The sequence below is a fragment of the Zasmidium cellare genome (genome assembly GCF_010093935.1).
Source record: "Zasmidium cellare ATCC 36951 unplaced genomic scaffold M409scaffold_77, whole genome shotgun sequence".
Lineage (NCBI taxonomy): Eukaryota > Fungi > Ascomycota > Dothideomycetes > Mycosphaerellales > Mycosphaerellaceae > Zasmidium > Zasmidium cellare.
In genome coordinates this window covers 29,472-51,627 of record NW_022987021.1, presented here as the reverse complement: position 1 = coordinate 51,627, position 22,156 = coordinate 29,472, and the positions used below count along the sequence as shown (strand labels likewise).

The 22,156-nt window shown below is 51.0% G+C and overlaps 8 protein-coding genes across 8 annotated transcripts; 3 read left to right on the top strand and 5 right to left on the bottom strand.

Moving 5' to 3' along the window:
* Positions 1-3,716: 3,716 nt before the first annotated feature.
* Positions 3,717-4,908, top strand: M409DRAFT_38166 (uncharacterized protein; the record flags this gene model as incomplete). Its single annotated transcript, XM_033810875.1, is given in 6 exon segments — positions 3,717-3,988; positions 4,039-4,103; positions 4,121-4,217; positions 4,267-4,597; positions 4,650-4,732; positions 4,782-4,908. The coding sequence occupies 6 exon segments, from the start codon at positions 3,717-3,719 to the stop codon at positions 4,906-4,908; spliced, it is 975 nt and encodes a 324-aa protein (XP_033659484.1).
* A 109-nt stretch (positions 4,909-5,017) lies between these two features.
* M409DRAFT_30924 (uncharacterized protein) lies at positions 5,018-6,853 on the bottom strand (the record flags this gene model as incomplete). Its single annotated transcript, XM_033810127.1, has 3 exons — positions 5,018-5,945; positions 5,994-6,716; positions 6,786-6,853. 3 exons carry the CDS (start codon positions 6,851-6,853, stop codon positions 5,018-5,020), a joined length of 1,719 nt encoding a protein of 572 aa, XP_033659483.1.
* Positions 6,854-7,426: 573 nt separating this feature from the next.
* M409DRAFT_30923 (uncharacterized protein) lies at positions 7,427-8,289 on the top strand (the record flags this gene model as incomplete). The annotated part of the gene is made up of 3 exons (XM_033810126.1): positions 7,427-7,655; positions 7,713-8,144; positions 8,201-8,289. The coding sequence occupies 3 exons, from the start codon at positions 7,427-7,429 to the stop codon at positions 8,287-8,289; spliced, it is 750 nt and encodes a 249-aa protein (XP_033659482.1).
* A 209-nt stretch (positions 8,290-8,498) lies between these two features.
* Positions 8,499-9,057, bottom strand: M409DRAFT_30922 (uncharacterized protein; the record flags this gene model as incomplete). Its single annotated transcript, XM_033810125.1, has 3 exons — positions 8,499-8,607; positions 8,659-8,883; positions 8,939-9,057. The coding sequence occupies 3 exons, from the start codon at positions 9,055-9,057 to the stop codon at positions 8,499-8,501; spliced, it is 453 nt and encodes a 150-aa protein (XP_033659481.1).
* A 563-nt stretch (positions 9,058-9,620) lies between these two features.
* Positions 9,621-11,277, bottom strand: M409DRAFT_71569 (uncharacterized protein; the record flags this gene model as incomplete). Its single annotated transcript, XM_033819234.1, has 6 exons — positions 9,621-9,714; positions 9,766-10,151; positions 10,202-10,637; positions 10,675-10,804; positions 10,862-10,912; positions 10,980-11,277. 6 exons carry the CDS (start codon positions 11,275-11,277, stop codon positions 9,621-9,623), a joined length of 1,395 nt encoding a protein of 464 aa, XP_033659480.1.
* Positions 11,278-11,759: 482 nt separating this feature from the next.
* Positions 11,760-18,474, top strand: M409DRAFT_71567 (uncharacterized protein; the record flags this gene model as incomplete). Its single annotated transcript, XM_033819233.1, has 3 exons — positions 11,760-12,059; positions 12,119-12,421; positions 17,677-18,474. 3 exons carry the CDS (start codon positions 11,760-11,762, stop codon positions 18,472-18,474), a joined length of 1,401 nt encoding a protein of 466 aa, XP_033659479.1.
* Positions 18,475-18,648: 174 nt separating this feature from the next.
* M409DRAFT_38168 (uncharacterized protein) lies at positions 18,649-19,574 on the bottom strand (the record flags this gene model as incomplete). Its single annotated transcript, XM_033810876.1, has 2 exons — positions 18,649-18,994; positions 19,048-19,574. The coding sequence occupies 2 exons, from the start codon at positions 19,572-19,574 to the stop codon at positions 18,649-18,651; spliced, it is 873 nt and encodes a 290-aa protein (XP_033659478.1).
* A 786-nt stretch (positions 19,575-20,360) lies between these two features.
* Positions 20,361-22,091, bottom strand: M409DRAFT_61526 (uncharacterized protein; the record flags this gene model as incomplete). The annotated part of the gene is made up of 4 exons (XM_033814788.1): positions 20,361-20,421; positions 20,476-20,685; positions 20,741-21,903; positions 21,960-22,091. 4 exons carry the CDS (start codon positions 22,089-22,091, stop codon positions 20,361-20,363), a joined length of 1,566 nt encoding a protein of 521 aa, XP_033659477.1.
* Between the last annotated feature and the right edge of the window lie 65 nt (positions 22,092-22,156).

Below are 22,156 nucleotides of genomic sequence, written 5' to 3'. Positions count from 1 at the left end.
AGACGATATATAGATAGAAAGTATAGAACCTATAGAGTTCCTAGCGGACTTAAGTCGTACTTTAATTACTAGCTATTAAGACTAACCGAATCCTAATCCGATTAGCGCCGAAGTTAGTACCTACTAGTACTACTACTACGTAGAGGATATAAAGTACTATATAGCGAGCCGAGCGTAGATAGACTATATATAATATAGCGTCTTTTCGCTCTATTCTTGGGGTATATTCTCGGAGAAAAAGTTACTTATTTAGGAAGCGCTTTACCTAAATAGGAAATTACTTTTAGCGAAAATAGGACTACCTCTAGGTTAGGATATATAATATTACCTAGAATATAGGCTAAAGCTAGGATAGTATCGACTACTATAGTAATATTATAGTATTCGGCTTTCGATAGTATTTTATAGTAAATAATAAAGTAAGCTCGGACGTAGGCTAGAACGATAGTATATCGATATTATTAGTAACGAATAATTTAGTATTATAGTAGATACTCGAATATAGTATTAAATTCCTCTATAGCTAGAGTATACTATAGTAGGCCTATTATAGTATATAGGAAAAGTTTAGGCTAAGTCCTCTAAAAGAATTAGGCTTATTTTAGATATAGTTACGCTAGTTAGGCTAATAATCCTACTTCTAATAACTAAACCCCTATTAAATCGGGCTTTTCTCTATACTAATAAATTTTATATATAAAAGTTAATAACCTAATTTAGGATCGTTAGCTACTAGAGATAGTTTATAAAATAACTTTATATAGCTTAAAAATAAAAAAAGACTATATAATTTTATTTTTAGTTTTTAGTAAAAATAAAATTATATAGAATACTAGGCTTAGGAGTTATACTATAGCTATTACTACTATACTATAGTAGTAGAATAGGTTCTAATATTTAACTAAATAGAGAAAAATTCTTTTACTTTATATACTATTATTTAGATCTTTTTACTAAATCTAATTTTAAAGTAAAAAAAGTTAGCTAGTATAAAAATTAAATTTTTATTTCTAGATTTTTATCGTATACCCTAATTATTAGATAGAGTTTAAAAGTATAAAAATATTTAGTAGATATCTATTTAAGAGTAATTTCTATAGTCTAGAATTATACTACTTAACTAACTAGCTAGTAGTTAAATAAATAGCTCTAATTAGCTACTAAATAGAAAGTAGGATCTAAACCTAATATAAGTATTTTTATTAGGAATAGGAAAAATATATATACTAGTTTAAATAGAAATATTAGATAGTATAGTTTAGATAAGTAGGCTAAAACGGATATTTAAAATATTAATACTAAAAGTTATATAACTAAAAAGAGTTTATTTCTTTTTAGTTCTTCTACTTTTTATAACTAACTAATATAATTATACCTAAATTAGTTCCTACTATTATTTATTAATTTAGTTACTTCTACTATATTTAATACTTATATAAATCCTATAGAGTAGTTTTAGTTTAATATACTACTACTATATTTCTATAATATATATAAATAATATAGTAGAGTTTTATAAAAGTCTTTTTATACTTAATATATATTTTAGGCTATTATAAGTATATATTATAGCTATATATAGTTATAAAGTATAATATAGATATCTACTTCTACTTTATAAAGTCGTTTTCTTATAATAACTAAAATAACTTAAAAACTATATTTTTAAGCTATATTAAAAATAGAGTATATTAATAGATTTATAAAATAAATAATATATCTTTTTTTCGAAAAAAACTAAGTATAGAAAAGTTAAATAATTTACTATTTATTATTTAAATAACTTACTATTTTAGCGCTTTATATAGACCCTTTTCTATTAGCTACTTTATATAACTTATAGCCTTTTATTTAAGAATTTATAGGTAGGAAAAAAATTTAAAATATATTTCTAACCTCTAATCTCGAAGCTATATATAGAATCCTCGAGCGACGACGAGTATTCTCGAGCGACGGCAGGCATCCTCGAGTAACAGCGGGCATCCTCGAGCGACGGCGGACATCCTCGAGCGACGGGCATTCTCGAGCGTCGTCCTTCCTCGAGCGTCGTCCTTGCGACAGCGACGGCCGCCGGCCTTACTACAGCGGTACAGCGGTACAGCGGTACAGCAGGACAGTGGCGGCAAGACTACGACAGCGAGGCTGCGACGGGTTCATCGAAATAGCTGCTTCGTCCACCGCTATTCTGTAGGCAATGGAGCTTTCTACTGAACCTCCGATGTCCAATCTCCTCGAGTACAGGAACACCCACCTGCCCGTACAGCGAGGAAAGCCTACAGCCCTTTAGCGAAGGACATCCACCTTGCAGTGCTCGACCGACGGTATCCGAGCTGAACGGCGACAGCGCAAACCGCCCAATCTCAAGCGCAACATACACCGATCTTGGAAAGACAGGAACTAGATTGACGACGAGTCGTCGGGATCCTCACCCAGCGGAGCGACAAGCTAGTCCACGGTACTCTGTGAGAACGATCGAGCGATCTTCACCATAATGCTGGGCCGCCGGCAGCGAAAGTCGAAGCGAACGAGATCGCAGGTCATCTCCATCCTAGGCAAAGGCTGTTCGCGAAAGACATGTCTCTACTCCTGCTCCATTAGAGGAGAGTCTTGCGGCCGGCGGCAGGATGACAGCAGCGACAACGACATACGTTCCGAGCCCAAGGCCCTTGCTACATCGCTCGCAATCAACCTTCGTGGTTTGCAGTCCACGCTCTGGCGCAACATACACCTGCAATGAATTCTCCATTGGGATCATGCTTTGAACACTCGACCGGCACTCATTTTCGATTAGGGAGAGCACATACCGCTGAAGCTTCGTGGACCGAGATGAAGGACGACTGCAGCACAGCCTGTCACCAACTGAATCGCAGCTCTGGGTGGGATTGCAGGCCATTAACCCTAACCCAAGCATAGGCATCACAGCTGGGTGGAGTCCATGCACGTCGCAAACTGCGGCCGTATTTGCCCGGATGCGGGACCTATAGACTGGTCGCTGCGATTCTGAAGTTCAGAGCAGAGCATCTCTCCCACCAGGTCGAATGTCGGCAGCGAGCCCAAGGAGGACTCTTCCGCTCAGGCCTTCGACAGGCGCAGGAGAAGATCGCACTGCGGAATCGTACTTCGTCGCCAGTACATCAAATGGTTGCCTCGTCGACGGTGCATGGAGCGCATCATCGCCCTCTGCTCTGCAGTGTGTTGTCAGCAGGATTGCCTCAGATGTCGAGGCTGACATCACTCGCAAAAGGATACATTCTGCGCCGCTAGTCACTTCGGCCGAAAGCACGAGGGCTTGGACGCAGCGGACCTGGGACCGGAAAACGAATCGCACGTGGTTCGCCGTGGTCGAAGGATCAGCCATGTCCGCATTGGGGTGTGTCTGCGAGAGCGGCGTCATACATCCGCTGTGCCCAGAGTTCTGTAGATGCGAAAGCGCAGCTGTGGTAGAGTACTGCCTGTGTGGAGTCTTGGCAGACAACATTGGGATCTATTATTGTCGGAGAGCGACAGCTGAGCCCTACCAACATACGGGCGAAACACCATTGAGATGGGCGTGGAGATGGGCATGGAGATGGACGGAGAGGTGTATATAACCTGCATGTCCTCGATGCCTGACTGAACAACACCGCTCGGTTAGTATCTCATCACAGCAGCATTTATCCACCGATTCATATCCAAAGTCCTCACCTTCTCCTCAATCTCCGCAAGCTACCATGGCAATGAACGTCACCGAAGGCTCCGACGGCACTCTGTACTACACAGCACCCAACGGTTTGGTCTTTGCCGCTGGCGGCGACAACACCAACTGCACCATCTCCACCTGCCCGGTCGAGCTCAGCGTGTACGGTTACCGAGCCAGCCTGCCCTTCTCCATCCTCGTCATAGTCCTCTATGCCATCGTCGCAGTCATCCAACTCTGGCTGGGCATTCGCTATCGAGTATGGGGATTCATGAGCTGCATACTCCTTGGATGCATCACCGAGATCATTGGGTACGTTGGACGAGCACGGTCGTTGCAAACTCGGGCTGACGCTGGCGTAGATACGTTGGCCGGATCATGATGTGGGACAACCCATGGCAGGACAGCGGCTTCATCATGCAAATTGGTGAGTTTCCTTGCCAGCAACTTCGAACTCGCTCCATGCTGACTCCCTCACTGTCCTCATCACCATTGCACCCGTCTTCTTCGCAGCCGCCATCTATGTGATGATCTACCAGATGTGAGTCCTCGCAAGTTCGCATTCCAAGAACGTACTGACACTGCACCAGCGCCAACTACATCTCCCCATTATCCTCTCGCTTCCCTCCTTCGCTCTTCTACTGGATCTTCATCCCATGCGACATCATCTCGCTCATCCTCCAAGCAGCGGGTGGAGCAATGTCGGCAACATCAAACGGCGATGATCAAGCGGGCGTCAACATCGCTTTGGCCGGTCTGGCATTCCAGGTGTTCACCTTGGTCGCCTTCATCGTCGCCGTCCTCGACTACATGTGGTTGAGCAGGAGTGTCTGGCGCAATATGAAGCTGGGCTGGAGGTTCCAGAGCTACCTGATTTTCCTGTCCGCTGCGACGATCCTGATCTTGATTCGATGCTGCTACGTGAGTCAGCCAGCAACTTGCCTTTGAGACAATGAGTCTAACAGATCTCCAGCGTGTGTACGAGCTCAGTGAGGGATACTCGCGGGACAGCGAAGCTTTGCGAGACCAGCCATTGTTCATCGCCTTGGAAGGAGTGTAAGTCGCCAACCTCTCCCGCATTCAAGACGTAGACTGACAGCCACAGAATGGTCATTGCGGCAGCATGGTGCCTCGTTGGTGCTCATCCAGGCTTTGTCTTCCACTCGAAGAGCCATCCTTCACCAAGGAAAGCATCCAACCAGTTGTCCGAGAGCGAGGAGAGCAAGGTCTGATCTGTTGGTTGTGATGGAGATGTACATGAGCCAGGATTTGTCGATATCATAGAGGCGTTTGGGCTGGCACAGGTAATATGCAGCGAGATATCCACAATGCGATCCAATTTCATCGAGAAAAGGCGTGGCTTCGAATAATCAATGTGCTGCCTGGTCCGTCAAGGAGCTCGGCAAAGACCATACTTCCTTTGTCTGAAGTGTAGAAGGCAGTCTGGTTGAGGTGTCTACCAGGAAGCATCATGGGCTCGAAGAGGCGTGCTTCTTCGGGGATATCGTCCATCTCGAAGGCGGTCTTGTCCTCGGGATATCCACATATCTTTCTGGCCCGCCGCTCTTCTAGATCTGCAATCGCCTCGAGATATGCAGCAAGGTACGCACTGTCAAAGACACCTTGGAGGTTGATTTGCCGAATGATGGCAATGCAGCGACGTCGAATGGAAGATATACGACACTTGATAGCGATGACCATCATCGCAGTCACGAAACCAGTCCCGAAACTGAACAGAGGCGGCGTGCTGAACGTCTTGCCGGACGAGCCGCTGGAAATGTACTGCGACGAGGTCTGATGGAGATTGAGATACTTTTCGGCAAGGTTGGTGATGTGTGCGAACTGTTCTTCGAAGCGATCCGCCAGCATCTCGGTTGCATCTCGCCATGTCTCGACCCGATACCAGACGTAGAAGAAGAAGATCTGGCAGAGGAGATGGTCGGTCATGTTGTTCTGATCCTGCGAAACCGTCGCCCACGCATTCAGCCAGTTGCGAAGGTCCTGCCGCATCGACTGATAGCTCGTCAAGAAGCCATCGTCAGATTCAATAGGCACGATTCGAGAGATGCAACCAAGGAAGAAGTCGGACGTCTCGTCATCCAAACCAACGCACAGGTCAGCGTTGTCCTCAAGATAGCCTTCGCAGATGGTGAGAAGTTCTCGCCAGACCAGGTTCGCTCGAGTTGCTACGTAGTCAAGATGGATATGGGCTGACTGGACGTTTTGAAAGGCAAGTGGCAATCTGTCCAGGCAAAGTGTTTGAAGGTATCTGACGACGACAGTCAGCATTGAAAGCGGATCGGAACGAATAGCATACGGTTCTTCCTCATCGACCATGTTGAGGTCAGAATCCATTAGTACGAAAGTGTACTTCAATGCATCCAAGTAGCTTCGCATGGAGGTCGTCGTTGTGATCACCTTGTCGTCGTCGCTCTCAGTGGCGGGACTACTATCACCCTGCACATGCTCGTAGAGGATCTTGAGACCAGTCCGCAAATGCATGGTCGACTGCTCATCCCGCCCCATATAAGCCTCGAGGCAGAAGAATAGGAGAGAAGTGAGCAACACAATGACGACCTCATTCTCTCGAAGCTGATTATCACTCTTCTGGCCTCGCTCGATGTACTGCCGCATGAGACGCATTGCTTTGCTATACTGGCCAGTAGCGAACTCATGCTGAGACTTGTCAATGCAAGGTTGGGAAGAGAGCGTAAGAGATCTGTGCATCGAGCCCAAAGCAGTAGCAGCATGGGCCAGCGCAGGCTCTGATCGGCCGAGATCGAGGACGACATGCTGCCACCATAGCTTTTGCGGCAGCTGGTTGACTGTGAAGAGACGGAAGTAGTCGAAGGCGGCGCTCTCAAACGGCGTCAGCTCAATACTGGCGATGACGGGCCCCTTTTCGATGGCCGCAACGATTCGTCTCGGCCTGTAGGACGCAGACGGCAGAGGCACAAAGTCGTAGCCGCCGCAGACCCGGTTACTGCTGGAGCACGCATTGCAGACCGGACGGGTCTCGTCACACTTGACGTGGCGCTGCCTGGTCCGAGTTAGTTAAATGGCGATAGAGGTGAAAAGCGTAGTCGTCTCATGGCAGAGGACGTGATACCTGCAGGTCCGGCATCCAGAGCGGGTCTTGGAGTGCTTTGCGCGCTTCCTCACCACTGGCACGGTCATGGCGTCGCCGGTGCTCCGGTCATTGGGCCTGGTTGGTTGATCAGTGCGAAACTCGCACGTTTCGATGCAGACGACTGCGAGACGATGGAGTTTGGTGCTGACAGTGATGAAGCATTGCCGGCCTGGCCAAGATTCAGGTGCGCCCGCGAAGGTTTCAGCTGAAACCAGGGGTCTTCGAGCGTTGGCGGGTGCGGTGTGGCAGTGCTCCTCCACGAAAACCTTGCCGTGGTTAGTCCGAACTACTTCCTCACTGCTGCAACTCTCTCATCAGCCATTATTGATGAACGACGAGCCAGCCGCTCTGGGGAATTCTTCGCTGTCCCGTTCATCAAACCACATCCCCTTGACTTTATCGTCTGGTCAGGTCTGGTGCTAAACGGCAAAGCCAGAGCAACATGTCCCCAGCTCCATACGACCAGGTTGAGACATCGGCCGAGGGCAATATATCTTGAGTACTGCAAACGCATGGTACGATCATTCAACCTCTTCATCATACCAATTGCCTCTACCTATTCAGCAGCTTTTGGCTTACCTTTTTCTGCCATGAAGCTCTCCAACATTCTTCCCGCCGCCATGACTATCGCACAAGCTCTCGGAGCAGCTTTCTCCCGCTCGCCCACGCTGCAAGCATACGTCTACCGTGGTCCAGCCTCCTGTGACGGATGCCCCGAGAGCGTTGGCGAACTCCTCGAATCCTCATGTAGGAAGATCAACGTGACATACGTCGGCCCCAACGAAGAAATCGACATCACCGCGGAGTCTCTGAGCGAAGCCGACATTTACGTTCATCCTGGTGGAGGAGGTAGATTCTCTCCGCAGCAAGGGCCGGTATTATCACTAGAACTGATCGCTCTGTTAGGTCTTGACGATGCATGGAAGCACATGAAGCAATATAAGCCGGTCATCCGAGATTTCGTCCAGAACGGCGGGCGGTATCTTGGGTTCTGCTTGGGAGCATATCTGGCTGGTCATGATCCCGGGTTCGACTTGCTCAGCTCTCAAGACGACGCAGACGAGGAGGTAAGCCAGTCAGGAGCACAAGTCGACGACGAGGCAGACACAGTTATCCAAGTCGACTGGACTTTTGCCAGCGGGCCGAAGAAAGGCAAGACAGACCACAAGAGATGGCTGTACTTCCAGGATGGCGCATCGTTCAAGCTTTCGAAGACTTCATCGGCCACAATACTGGGAAGGTACTCCAGCAATGGTGATCCAGCAGCTATCCTTACCACCCTCGGCGAGGGCTGGGTTGGGTTGGTAGGACCTCACCCCGAAGCAGATCAGGATTGGTGTGAGTGCTGTGTTCGGAACGATCATCTGACACTCGCCGCTAACTGACCACGACAGACGACGATGCAGAGATCAGCAACCCCGATGGCATCTATTTCGACATAGGCCGTGACTTCGTCGAGGCTACTGTGACCGCTGGGCAATGATCAATCATCCCCAAGCCGTTCATGGCCTGTCCTCTTGTCCAGCATGACATCTTCCACTGGGAGGTAAGCCTACCCTGACGTAAACGAGAGACTTTCGCTTAAGGGCTATAGTTCTGTATAGATGAAGCATTCAATCGATTACGTTACACATTATACATTACCTAACATACCATAGCCTGTGTTGACCGGGTCACTCTTCGGTTGCCGTCTCAATGCGAGTCAGCGCTCTCGACATTCTTCAAGGCCACTCCACCAGCAGCTTGCCCCTGTCGGTATTTGTGCACGGCGGCAGCAGCAAATCCCATGTATACGATGTAGCTGAGACTGGTAAGCGAGCGTATACCATATCGCATCGAAATCGACACTCACAAGATTGCCGCAAATAGGATGAACATGCCCGCGACCCACGCTGACTCGTGCCAGGCGTACAGCATGATGCCGACGATTCCAACAGCGACATTCAGCGCCATGAGGAAGACGCAGGTGACCAGCCAGTGGATCGCGTGATACTTCCATATGAAGTACACGGCAAAGTCGACAATCGTCCAGACGAGTGAAATGGCCGGAGCCAGTGTGAGGATCACCCACCCGGTGCTGTAATCAACCGTCAGTCAAGCCCGAACGTTAAGAACTTCTCACTTCTGCCTACTTCCTGCCCAGGTCGTTGTCGGGTTCATTCGCCACGGTGGCATTGATCGCAACGGTGACAATCAGAGTGGCAAGAGCAACGGCGAGCGAGGCGCTGAGGAACACGAGTGTGGTTTTCATGGTGGTTGTCGAGGAGGAGTTGTCGGTTTCTGCCCAAGCAGTTCGGCTGGCTGCTCTGCATTTCCTTTGTACCGTGGTGGAATGTTGCACCAAACATTGGCAATGAGATCATGTGCCCAGCCTGCCAAGTCGTGCCATTGTCGTACTCGGTGCAGATCGATGCTCAAGCGAAGGCTGTGCTGCAGTGGCGGCTGCAGCTTTGAGCCGCATTTGCCTCAGGTCTCCTTTTCTTCCACCACTCTCTGCTCTCTTCCAGCCAGCTTCCACCAACATTCATTTCAGCCGCAGACCTGGCTGGCATGCCAAGGTGGAATGCCATTTTCGGGAACCAACCCCACCGGTACGAAGAGAGGACCTGAGGCTACCTGCGGGATTGCAGCTGCTTAATAAGACAGCACCGATCAAGACAGCCGACGAGCGAATTCATTAGATGACAGGACCGTTTGAGAGCTGTGACAGTCGAACTGCTATACTTGCTGGAGAATGCATTCAATACACTGACCGTCCACTCCTCTGGATATTGCGGAGTCCCTGCTCCAGCGTGTGGCAACGCCTGCTCGCCATCAGACTATGGTGCCTGAGTTATCTGCACAATTGAATGCACCTACTCCAGAAGAGCCATCATATGTCTTACGGATCGACTCCGCCGTGCCGTAACTGCGCGCTGGTCACCTCATGCCAGCGTCAAGTCATTTTCAAAGCACTCACACTCCACCAACTGTCAGAAAGGCTCCAACAAGGACAATCAGAGCATGAAACAGCCACATAGCTTTGCTTCTGACGGTGCCGTTCCAGCCATGCCCTCCAAAATCGTAGAACCACATCAACGCTGGAAAGATCAGGCTCATCGGAGCAAAGCAGACGGAGCCAGCGAGAGACAGCATGTAGCTGAAGACTGGGATTGCTGATGCAAAAACAAATGCCAGCGCACCAAAGACTACATTCAGTCCGATCCAGCATGCCAAGTGCTGCCAGGTATTCTGCTGAGAATGCGGTGATCCGCGAAGTACACGAACGAAAGCATACTTTGCCGCGGCATGGTTGAAGATGCCCGTGCTCACTACCAGGCTGGGCAGTGGGATGCCGTACGCAACCTGGATGAATCAGTTGAGCACTATTGTAACGGTCTGTGGATATGGCCTACCTTCTTAATCAGCGGCCCGGCACTCCCCAACGAAGGCGTGGCGATCCATTGTCCGCAATAGTGGTAGACGACCAACGAGACGGTGAGGTAGATGGCACCAACCATGAAGCCAACCGGAATGACAGCTTTGCGATAGTCCTGGGGTCGTCTCATCTCGGCAATGATGGGAAGGTAAACGGGACCTGCCGAGGAGGAAATGGATATGGTTGCTGTTGCCGTGATGCCAGCTGCAAAGGTCGGCGCTCCGACGACATCAAATCCCAATTCAAAGGCACCTTCAGCGGGAGCAGCTGCCGGGCGGTCACGAAGAGCCACGCCGACGACGACAGCAAGAACGCCGCCAAGCACCGACGCAACCCCGAGGGTCATCGGCCATGTCATCCTGTCCCACGTACGGATAGACGAGAACATTATGACGAGGATAATGGCTGCGAAGCTGAACCACGCCGAGCGAGCAGGCTGCGTGCTCCGACAGGGCGTTGAAAGCTATCGATGTGCCCAAGAGGCCGGATCCTGTGCAGAGGACAAAGGCAACGACGAACATGATGCCAACCAGTTCACGTCCGACTAGTCCCCACATAACGCCATACATGTCGACGATGGCTGATCGGGAGAGAGTCAGTATCGCTCAAAGATGTTCGGAGTGGCTGAGGTTCTCACTGTGGCAGTATGGCCGCCGATTGCGGAAATCAATGAGGATGCAGGTAGTGTCTGCAGCTCATTGTCAGTACAACGGGATGGCAAGAGCCGTTGATAATGCACGCTGGATCCCTCATACATGTGTTCAAGGCTTGCCAGCCGACGACCACCAACGAGCCAGGCACCGCTCCCAGCGTTCCCATTGCGCTTGGTATGCCGAGAACGCCAGTCGCCACTTGCACTTTGAGCAGGATGATTATCGGTCGCTGCCAGGTGACAGTCCGGAAGTCAACTCCGTCCGCCGAGGCTTTGAAAACTTCGTCTTTGTCGACGACGGTACCATTTCTAATGCTGGGCGGACTTGGCTCGCTTTGCTGCAGTTCAACCACTGGCTTTGCAGATCTCTTCTCGTCAATGTTGTTAGTCGAGTCCATCATGCTGGGTGATCAGTCTGATCGCAGTCGTTGGCTGTTGTTTGCGCGATCACTGGAGATTGGAAAACCAGGCAGCTTGTACATTTATACATGTCTGCAATAACTTCCTCCGATAAGCAAGCTACTGGAACTGACAACGAAGATCGGGAGGAAGAGTTATCTTTGGGGCAGTCTGATGAACTCTCTTCCAGGCGAGCCAGCACCCCTTGCCTTGACCGATCCAGCTCCCGGCGAAGCGGTGCTTCAAGCGGGTCGTTATCTTCACTCTGCATGATTCAGAGAGCTCAGTCTTCTCTTCCGCCATCACAGATGGCCTATCTGCGGGTACGATATCAATCTGACCTCGTCTTCCACTCGATCAATCGCACGTTGCCTCCTACAACCGCCACAGCCTCTCGCCCAAAGCACAGATCTCGCCATCTTCGACTGTATCTGCATCTGACGACACTCTCCACGGGAGCCCTAACCATTGCGACTGGCAGAAGATGGGCTCAGCACCGGCAGGTGGGAAAAGAGTACATCTCAACTTCTTCGAGACAGCATGTAGAGGCAATCACGAATGCTCTGGACAGTGGGCTCGGCCAGGAGACAACTCTTGCACCAAGGGCAGCCTCGACTACTACATCAACATGGCCAAGCTAGCTGACAAGGCCAAAATCTCGGTCATTTTCTTCGCAGACACCTACGCAGGCCATGCCGTGTATGGTGGCAACATGGATGCCATTCTGCGATCCGGCACTCAAGTAGCGCAGCTCGACCCATTGGTCATCATATCGGCCATGGCAGTGGGTATCCAAACGAACTGTTGCCTCGTAAGACAGACTTATTAACACACCCTGTGTAGGCTGTGACGAAGTCAGTCTCATTCGGGGTCACTGGAAGCACGAGCTATATCCCACCGTTCCCTCTGGCCAGAACATTCAGCACCCTCGACCACCTCACGAAAGGCCGCATAGCTTGGAACGTTGTTACCAGCTGGTCTGAAGCTGCCGCAGATGCGTTTGGAAAAGACCTAGTCCCCCATGACCAACGCTACGAGATCGCCGAGGAGTACATGGAAGTGGTCTACCGCCTTTGGAATGGCTCATGGGCTGACGACTCTGTGAAATGGAATCCAAGCACGAGAGTGGCGTATGACCCTGCCAGGGTCGCCAAAATCGATCACGATAGGAAGCATCTCAAGATGTCTGCCCGGCACCAGGCGCACCCGTCGCCGCAAAGGACGCCGTAAGCCAAATCCTTCGAAATCTTGCCATGTATTGCTGATCTTTGAGAGAGGGTCATCTTCCAGGCAGGAACTTCCAAAGTCGGGCAGGCCTTCGCGGCGAGACATGCAGAAGCCGTCTACATTGGAGGCCTTGTTCCATCGCAGGAAAGCTACCAGATCAAGGCTGCGCGAGATCTATGCCGGGAAGCAGGCCGCGATCCGCACTCGATCAAATTCTTTGCAGCTATCAACCCGATCCTCGGTCGTACAATAGAAGAAGCGCGAAGTACGACGAGGCGATGCAGTATGCCGATGCCATCGGCGCTCTTGCTCAGTTCTCGGGCTACACCGGCATTGACATGAGCGAATATCCCCTGGACGAGGAGCTGAAGCTCGACACTTCGAAGCCCAAGGAGAGCGCTGTGCAGGGATTTTTGGGCAATTTCGGCGACAGCCAGGACGACGGGGACATCTGGACGACACGACGGCTGGGCGAGAAGATTGCGGTAGGTGGATTCCACCCAACGCCAGTGGGTACGCCAGAAATGGTCGCCGATGTCATGCAACAGGTCAGTGCCAACAAACCCAAGGCCGTGTCTCGCACTGACACCGCAGCCAGTGGATCGACGGGGCGGATGTCGACGGCTTTAACATGGCCTACATCAGCAACCCAGGCTCCTTCGAAGATATCGTGGGGTTTCTTCTTCCCGAACTGCGACGGTGATGCATGGTATTTGAAGACTACGCTGTGCCAGGTGGTACATTTCGGGAGAATTTGTTGCGTGAGCCGTGCCAAAAGAGGCTGCGATAGGACCACTTAGGTAGTCAATTCAAATTTGAGGGCTGTAAAGAGGAGGCGGACAGCAGTGTTTAATGTCTGAGGTGGTTTTGCTTCAATCACCCGAGCAATGCATGGAGAGTTATAGCCTATTCAATGCCAGAAACTCCTCTGCTATATCTTCAGCCCCCAAATCAGGCTCGAAGTTTGCCCCCTGAATCTCTTTGCGAGGAACGCCACTTCTCACCAACTTGACATTCCCAAACATCGGCCACAGAACACCATCTAGTGCGCACAAGGCTAGCACCCTACACCCCTTGTCGATGAACTCGAGCGATGCAACACAGTCATACGCCCAGACACAAGCGTATATTTGCATGCGACCTCGCTCGAGCATGGTCCAAGAACTCCCTGTGCAGCAGGTCCAGGTTGTTTGGTGGAATGCCATGCTCGATGAGATATTTCCAGGTCTTGGATAGATGCGATCCGTCTATCGCTGGCTGATTGGAGGGAATCATGGTCTTTTGCGCCATGCTACGACGCTCTTCCGCAGACATGATGGCTGGCCCGACAAGCGTGAGGCTGTGGACGAAGCCTGCGTACTTGGCTGCGAGATCTGTGCCAATGACAGCGCCAGAGTGATGGCCGATGACATGGCAGCCGTGATGAAACTCAGGCAGGCTGCGGAATACCTCGTGGTACAAATTGGAGTACCAATCAATGCCAGATGGAGCATCTTCATGGTCAAAAGACTCGCCAAACCCGGGCATATCTGGGGCGAAACAGGAAAAGCCGCGAGCAGAGAGGATTTGCATGAGAGCTTTGCACGACTTCGAGGACGAGGCTGACATGTGGAGGAGCAAGACAGGCGCTGGGTTCGTTAGATGATCTTTTCGTGGCTGTGAGACACGGCAGTGCACCTGTCTCTGCTTCGTGTCAAAGTATGTCTTCTTGATTACAACATCGCTGCCATGGTTGGGTAAGGCCATCCTGAGAGGACTACGGAGCCTGGCGTCTCTGTCAATCGAAGTGTTGTCACGATACAAATATGTGATCTCTTGGAACGATGGTCTCTATTCGTCTCTCTCTGAATTCCTGGTCTCGAGATTCCAATCGAGCGGCGGCTATCTACTGCCACAGCTGGAACGTCCGAAAGATAGATTTGTTTCCGGTCTTGAGGGCTCCAAGCTCGCCGCGGCCAACCATTAGGCGAGCTGGCGGTATCCATATCTGCAATCAAAGAGACCGTCGGCAAAGGTAAAGGCACTGATACGGTATGGTAAGCAAGCGAGAGTTGCAGACAAAGCATGTGCCTCACTCCGCACAAACGCTGGCTATGATAACCTTTGTTGATCCTTTGGAATCTCGACTGACGGACGGAATTACGCCATGGGAGGCTTTGAGATGAACTCCCACTTCAATAGTACTTTGCATTCTACACGACTCTCCTGCACCTCAGCCTCTCGGGTCGAATGAAGTATTCATCCGGGTTGCGGCAGCAGGGATCACCATATCTAACGAATCGCTTTACCCCCAGCCTGTAAGGCGTTCAAGCTGTCGTATCACTTTCAGGTCTTTTACTCAATAGTCTGTCCAACCATGGTGAATCTCTGGCATGGAAATGGCAATCATAGCGTTTCGGATGAGCCACCAGCTGGTCATGCACGTTTGAGCACTGGATGGGATACGTGCTAGGTCTTCGACCCTCAGCCTCGGTTCCCTTCATCTCAAATGCCAGAATCATGCGGGTCAGCAGTGCGGAGATGATGCGATTGCTGATTGCTACGGCAGGGCAGATTCGGACGCCAGCACCAAACGCAACGTGCGGTGGGCCAGCTTCGGTGTCGATGTATCGATCTGGCTTGTACGTCCAGGCGTCTTTGCCGAAATGGTCTTCGCCGTGGTTGATCTGCTGAGCATTCATGATAATGGGCATGCCTTTGGGGATGACCACCCAACCTGGAAGTACAGTCTCTGCTGTCGTTCGGCGGGGGGTGGCGTACGGGGCAAATGTGAAGAAGCGAAGGGTCTCCTTATTCAGGGAGCTGATCAACGGCACACGCTCCGCGCGGAAGGCGTCCTTCCATGCCTTGTCCCTATCGCCATCGTAGGCCTCTAGAATGGCAAGATACGCCTGGTCCTGGGTGGCCTGACCTTCAGGGCTTGAGAGCCATGCAATAGTCTGATGAACGCCCGATACAACTGTGTCAGGGGCCGCCTGCAGCAATGAAAGACAGGTTCCGTGAACTTCCACTTCACTGAGCTTGTCTTGATCCAGTGCAGCGACAATGCAATCGACCTGCTCACCCGCCGCAACACGGTCCCGGTATCGGTTGTAGAGAACGTCACGATGCAATCGGCGGAATCGTTCAGCTTCTATTGTTTTGCTCATTGCCTCTGGTCGCAGCCGTAGCAGAGGTATGAAATGGCGGAAAGTCTTCGTGGAAGATTGAACCGCTGGAATGTTGTTCATGGATTTGATGAAGGAGAGCATGAAGTTGGCATCCAACTCCCTAAATCGAGACCCATACGTCAGCGACAGCGTAAGATCGAATACTATGTGTCGAAGCCACGCATATGTGTCGATTGCAACTCTTCCATCTTCGGACGACTCGTGAAGCCAGCCAAGGAATCTTTCCGACGAAGGCTCCAGCAAGTGGTAGTACTTGAGCCAGTTCGACTGCGTGCTTGCATGTTAGCTTGGCCAGGCTTACGTCTGCGAGAGGCTTCTGGAGAGCATGACTGACCTTTGAAAGAGCCCTCATTCCCGCCGCTCGACACTTACGAAGCTGCTCGGTCATGGGAAAGCCTGTGAGATCAATGCCCAACTTATCCACGAATCCTGGTTGATGCGGACGGTCGCTAAGAGAATGGCTCTGGTCGACCCACATGCTCTTCATAATGGCCCAATCTGAAACAACAGGCTCACTGATTGCCTTGAACACACAGGAAGATGGGATTCTGTAGCCTCGAGCTCCACCTGGAGAACACGCTTGAATCGTTGAGTCCCATCCTGCCTCCGAGAGAAAGGAGATGGCCGACAAAAGCCAGGGCGCTGGGGACCTCTGGTATGCCATGGACTCGGCGAAAGTTCGTGCGGCAAGCCTCACGCTGCAAAGCTCTTAGTGCTGAAGATGTAATTGGCAGCGGTATGGGTTTGCCTCACCAGAATTGTGCCCAGAATCAAGCCTGCTACCAAGGCTAGTACCACATAAGGCATATGTGTGCTCTCGGGCAAACATATCAGATTTGCAGCGGACATGGTGTTGAACTCAGCTTTCAAGCAAAAGATACATGCGCTAATACGAGCGTTCTGAGCGAGAGAATACTAATTTTTGATGTCCAAGCAGGAGATATGGGAAGGTCCTGGGAATAAACACTGGCTGATGATGCGTTCTCTCAAAGCCGAACAAAGCTCGCTTGACCTGGCCGTTTGTCAAGGAGAGAGATAGGCCAACGAAGGGAAACCTGCAGAGAGGAGCCTTCGGAGACTTGTCTCGCTTCCGATGAAAGACCTTGGTGAGTCTTATCGGGCCCGCCTCGGGCCACACGACATTGTACGGGCTTCGCCTCGTAGAGGGCGGAGGAGTGTGATCTTCTGCTGCCATTTCGCGCGTTCAGCATGCTGCTCGCCTCGCTCCTTTTCACAGAATAATATGTGTTGATTAAATGTTCTATTCTCACCCACTGCAGTGCTAAATCGTCGTCGTTTTACAGTATGCCAGCCAAGAAAATCAAGATCTGTTTCCTTGAGATCAGCAATGTGGGCGGATACATGGCCTCCGGGCAATGGAGGTGGGATGCAAATCACTTGATAGTCGCTACAACTCTCTGACATTTGTTCAACAGGCGCGAGGATGACACTTCTTTGGAGAAGGCTACGCTAAAGTACTACACAGATCTGGCGAAGCTTGCCGAGCGAGGCCAGGTCTCCTCCATATTCTTTGCAGACTGGTTCGTCGGCTTCGATGTCTACGGCGGCAGCCTTAACACCATGCTCCGTGCTGGCCACGAAGTAGCCCACCTGGATCCTTCAACCGCTATTTCTGCCATGGCTGCCGTGACGAAAAGTGTTGCGTTCGCCGTGACTCAGTCCACAACATATTCCAACCCTTATGTTCTGGCCCGACAGATGTCTTCGTTGGATCATCTTACTGGTGGTCGCTGTGCATGGAATGTTGTAACGAGCCATACGGCGAGCAGCGCCCATGCCATCGGTCACGACACCATTATGCCACACGACGAGCGCTATGCAAAAGCTGACGAGTTCATGGATGTTGTGTATAAGTAAGCCTATTACCTTACTTGAAAGTTGGCGCATTGCTCACAGTGTGCTTCAAGGTTGTGGGAATCATCCTGGGGCTCTGGGTCTGTCGTACTTGACAAGCAGAGTGGTCTTGCTTTCGACGCCGACAAGATTAAGAAGATCAATCACAAGGGGCAGTATTTCCAAATGACAGGACGACATCAAGTCCACCCCTCCCCCCAGCGAACCCCAGTGTTGTTTCAAGCTGGCACGTCAAAGATCGGATCCGCTTTCGCCAGCAAGCATGCTGAAGCCATATTCCTCAATACTTTCAGTCCGTCTCAAGCTGCAAAGGTGATGTCTGAGACGAGATCGGCCGCTGCTGCAATAGGCCGCGATCCCCACAGCATCAAGTTCTTTCCATGCATAATGCCCATAATTGGCAAGACGAAGGAAGACGCTGAAGAAAAGTACAAGAAGGCCGTCGAATACGCAGATCCCGTTGCAGGATTGGCGCAGTTCTGTGGCTATACTGGTATTGATTTGGCACCCTACCCGCTGGATGAGCCGATGGATTTGAGTAACATGTCGCAAGCAATGGCCATCCAGGCTGTCTTCAAAGCTCTGTCCGCTAGTCAGGAAGAGCTTGACCAGCCATGGACACCGAGAAGGTTGGGAATGAGAATGGCGCTTGGCGGCTTGCATCCATGTCCTGTGGGCACTCCTGAGGAGGTCGCCGACGTATTTGAGCAATGGGTGGCAGAAGCCGACCTAGATGGATTCAATATTGGCAGCGTCACGAATCCGAGCAGCTGGGAAGATGTCGTCGACCTGCTTATACCAGTCTTGCAGAGGAGAGGACTTTACTGGCTCGACTACGATGTGCCTGGCGGAACATTCAGAGAGAACCTATTGGGACAGAAAGAACTTCGAGAAGATCATTACGGATCATCTTTCAAGAGTCCATAGACCGCGATGGTGTGATTCAACACACGTTCAAACTTCAGTGTACACAGCTTCTAAAGACGATTGGCGGTGTTTCTGATAAAAGTCGCCCATGTCAGCAGCTCGTCCCTACATCTCCTGGTACATTTTTTGCTCATCCAATACTGCCGTTCCATCATTCCACAATGTAGTTAGCCCTCAGTTGGGTTTCTTGATTCCTGCGCACCAGTACATGGTGCCGAACGGCGGCAGCACAATTTCGCGCCCACTTCGCAGCTCCCAGCCGTGCTTTTGCTCCCATTCCTCGACGCTCAGTCCTGATGACCTTGTGAGGAGATCCCAAGTCTCGTCTGCGGTGCGGCCTCGGATACATGAAACAAGTCCGTCGAAGGCATTCATGATTGGGATCAGCGGGATAAGGTAGACGAAGATGAGGTGGAGTGGCGACCACCACCAGTCGTAAACAGTCGTGAAAAAAACCTGGAAGTTTATGAGGACGATGTTGAGCAAGGACGGAAATGTCCGGTGGGTCATCTCGAAGATACTGTTGCACAGGTTAGGTCACGAGGAAAGTTCACTTCGGTAATGATAACTTACAAGAATGCGTCGGAAGACTCAATCGCGGATAAAAGGACCCTCTCCGCAGCTGGGTCGTCGAAGTGATGGAAGCATAGGTTGTACATGCGGCATTCTTTGTTGTCCCCGCTAAGCCTAATGGCCTTGGTTGCATCGACGGGATATTCAAAGTATGAGATATTCTTGCTGTGCGAGGAAATCTCCCTCCACGCCTTTAAATCCGGCCACAGATCCGTAAGCTTGAACTGCACGCTGTTCAGGCCTACTGATCGTAGCCGTTCGTTCAAAATCGGCTCGATGACTGGGGTTGGCCCTCCGGCTCCGGCGCACGAATCGACGAAAGTGTACTCAGATGCTTTGGACAGGCCGCCCAGCTCCCGGACGAGAATTTGAGATGCTTGCAGAGCTGGTGAGCCCTTGCTCGACGTGGAAGCCTTCCAAAAGCGAGCCAGAAACTTGTGGGTATTTGTTCGAAAGACTTCCGGGCACCATGGTTGGTCCTCAATCTCCGCGAGGTGGAATCTGGGGAAGAGAACGTTGTAATCCATCTTGACGGAAAGCCGAACGCAAATCGAGCACGACTGCGAATTGGAATCAACAACGCTACAACGTCCCAAATATATGGAAGGTGTCTTCAAACAGCGCCTCGCGTATCTCTGCGATGGTGCCTCCGCCGGTAGCCTTGACTTTCACAATCGAAGCATTCGGGATCCGAAGTACGACTGAATGCGTTCCGGTATCACGCTGCCGAACATCATCTCATACTCCTTGCGGGTGCCGCCACAGCGCCGTGAAACCGTCCGATGCATACTGCCACGGCGGCCGAGACGCTGTAGCTGCCGAAAGAGGAAATTTCGCCGTTAAGCTTATTTCCAATCATATCGCTGGAGCTAGATCTCTTGTGAAATTGTTTGTCTGCCGTATGGCACAACATGGAGGCACATTTTGGTGGGAGACTCGCCGACAGCACAAAGTATCGGAAGGCGATACCCACACGACATGCTGTCGACTTACCGCGCAAGTCCAAGCGAGAGCACCAGACGTCCGGAAAGCAAGTGCACTACCATCGTTATTTGGCGCAAAGGGAAACGATACAGCGCGAGCGATGTGACACTTTCGTTTCAACAAATTCTCGCGCGACTAAGATGAATATCGTACTTTTGATGGTTTGAACAGCTCGATAGCAATGGGGATGGGTTTCCCGCTTTGGGCGGAAGATGGTGTCCAATGAACTCGTACGTATCTTTGCAAAGCTACGATGTAAAATCAAGATGCGGTCCTGAAGCACCTCAAGCCGCGTTCCAATTCTGCCTATATGCTGAACTTTGAAACACTCACGAGCGCCTCTCTGGCAAGATCACCTCCATATGTTTTGACACAGGAGCGAAGTGAAAGCTGTGAGACGGTCAGTAAAGGGCACCATTATACTTCGGATGGAGAGACTCTCACCGGTCGTCAACTTTCATACTCTGTGGAGTCACCGTGTCCGACAACGTGATGTCCGGCAGCTCTCTAAAGAAGGTGGCAGTGAACAGTCTGAGCTCGGTCATGACAAGATGTATCGCAATGCAGCCTCGAGCGCCGCTGGAGAATGGCTGGAAGACATCTGTCTGCAAGGCCTTGCTCTGTCCGGGCACCATCCACCGTCTCGGGTTGAAACTGAGGAGAAATTGGTCAGCGGCAAAGGCATAATGGTCATAGAAGTCACACCTACGCCTCTGGATCATTCCAGGCTTCTGGGTTACGGTGCAGCTGGTGGTTGTGCGATGCAACACAAGTGCCCGGTGGGACGACATACGGACCGAGCTCTTGGGGCGTTGGTGCGTATCGAGGGAGAATAGACAGACCTCCACCGAACAATCGCAAAGACTCATAGATGGTGCCGTCGAGAAGTGGGCACTTTCCTTCGACATCAGCATCTGTAAAGGGCTCCTGTAGGGCTTTTGTCTCAGCCTCAAGCTCCTGTCGAAGCTTGGTGTTTTGCAGGACGATGTAGAGCAGGTATACCAGCGTCGCGCCGATCGGCTCGCCGCCAGCCCCAAGGAATGTGGTGATATCTCTGGTTATGTCGTACGCCGACATCTTCAAACCACCCTCAAGCTGGTATTTGCCCTCTTTGTCGTCAAACTGGGCGCCCTGCACAAAGGTGGTCTTGGAAGCGATGCTCCTCTGCCTCTCCGTCTGCTCCCAAAGGTCCTTGTAGTGCTTATACCTCTTCTCCGTGGCAAAGGTGTTGCCGAGCCAAGGAACCACATGGGCGAGCCAGCGAGCAACGAGAAAGGTTGGGAATGAGAACAGCATCCACGCATTTTGGAACTGCAGATAACAGCCCATCATGACTTCCTCGATGCCCTTGCGTTGAGCCATCAGTCCATTCGTGGAGGCATCGCCAAAGACTACCTCCGAAGCAACGTCGTATCCAAACAACATGCACCATTTGTACATATCAGCAGCGCGGGTAGGGTTGTTCGAAGCATCTTCGCGAACCCCGTCGATGAAATGCTGGCAGAGCGTTCTGACAGCAGGCAGATGGCTGGCTTTGATCTTTTCGTTCGAGAAGGCGTTGACGTAGAATCGTTGACGACCGCGATGGAGCCTGGGATCAGAAACGCTGAAAATGTTGAATGCAGTCCCCGGCTGGAGCTGCTTGCGGAAAGCTGTGCCTAGGCCGTGGACTTTCTTGACGGCGGCGGGATCAGAGATAGCAATCTCCTCCGGGCCTGTCCGCACGTAGGGTCCATACCTCTTATGAAGGTCAGTGAGCCAGTAGAATCGATCCCCAACAACGTCATGATATCTCAAGGCAACGTCGGTAAACTTGGCATGCCATGGTCCTGGGACATGACGGAGCGAGGAGCCATATGCCCTTCGAAGTCTCTGTACGTCGTTGTTAGCTGTCATTAGGGGTGCACAGTCTGACGGCGTTGACACACCTGCACGACAAAGCGAACAGAGAGGACTGCGAATATTGCGAGGCCAATGGTGACAGGCACTGACACCACAACGAAACTCGGCGCCTGCTGGGACGAGGCCTCAACAAACGACATTGACCTGGGTGTATCCATTGTAAAATGAGGACCTCACAGTATGTGGCGTGCAATTGATATTCCTGGCCTATATATTCGAGGCT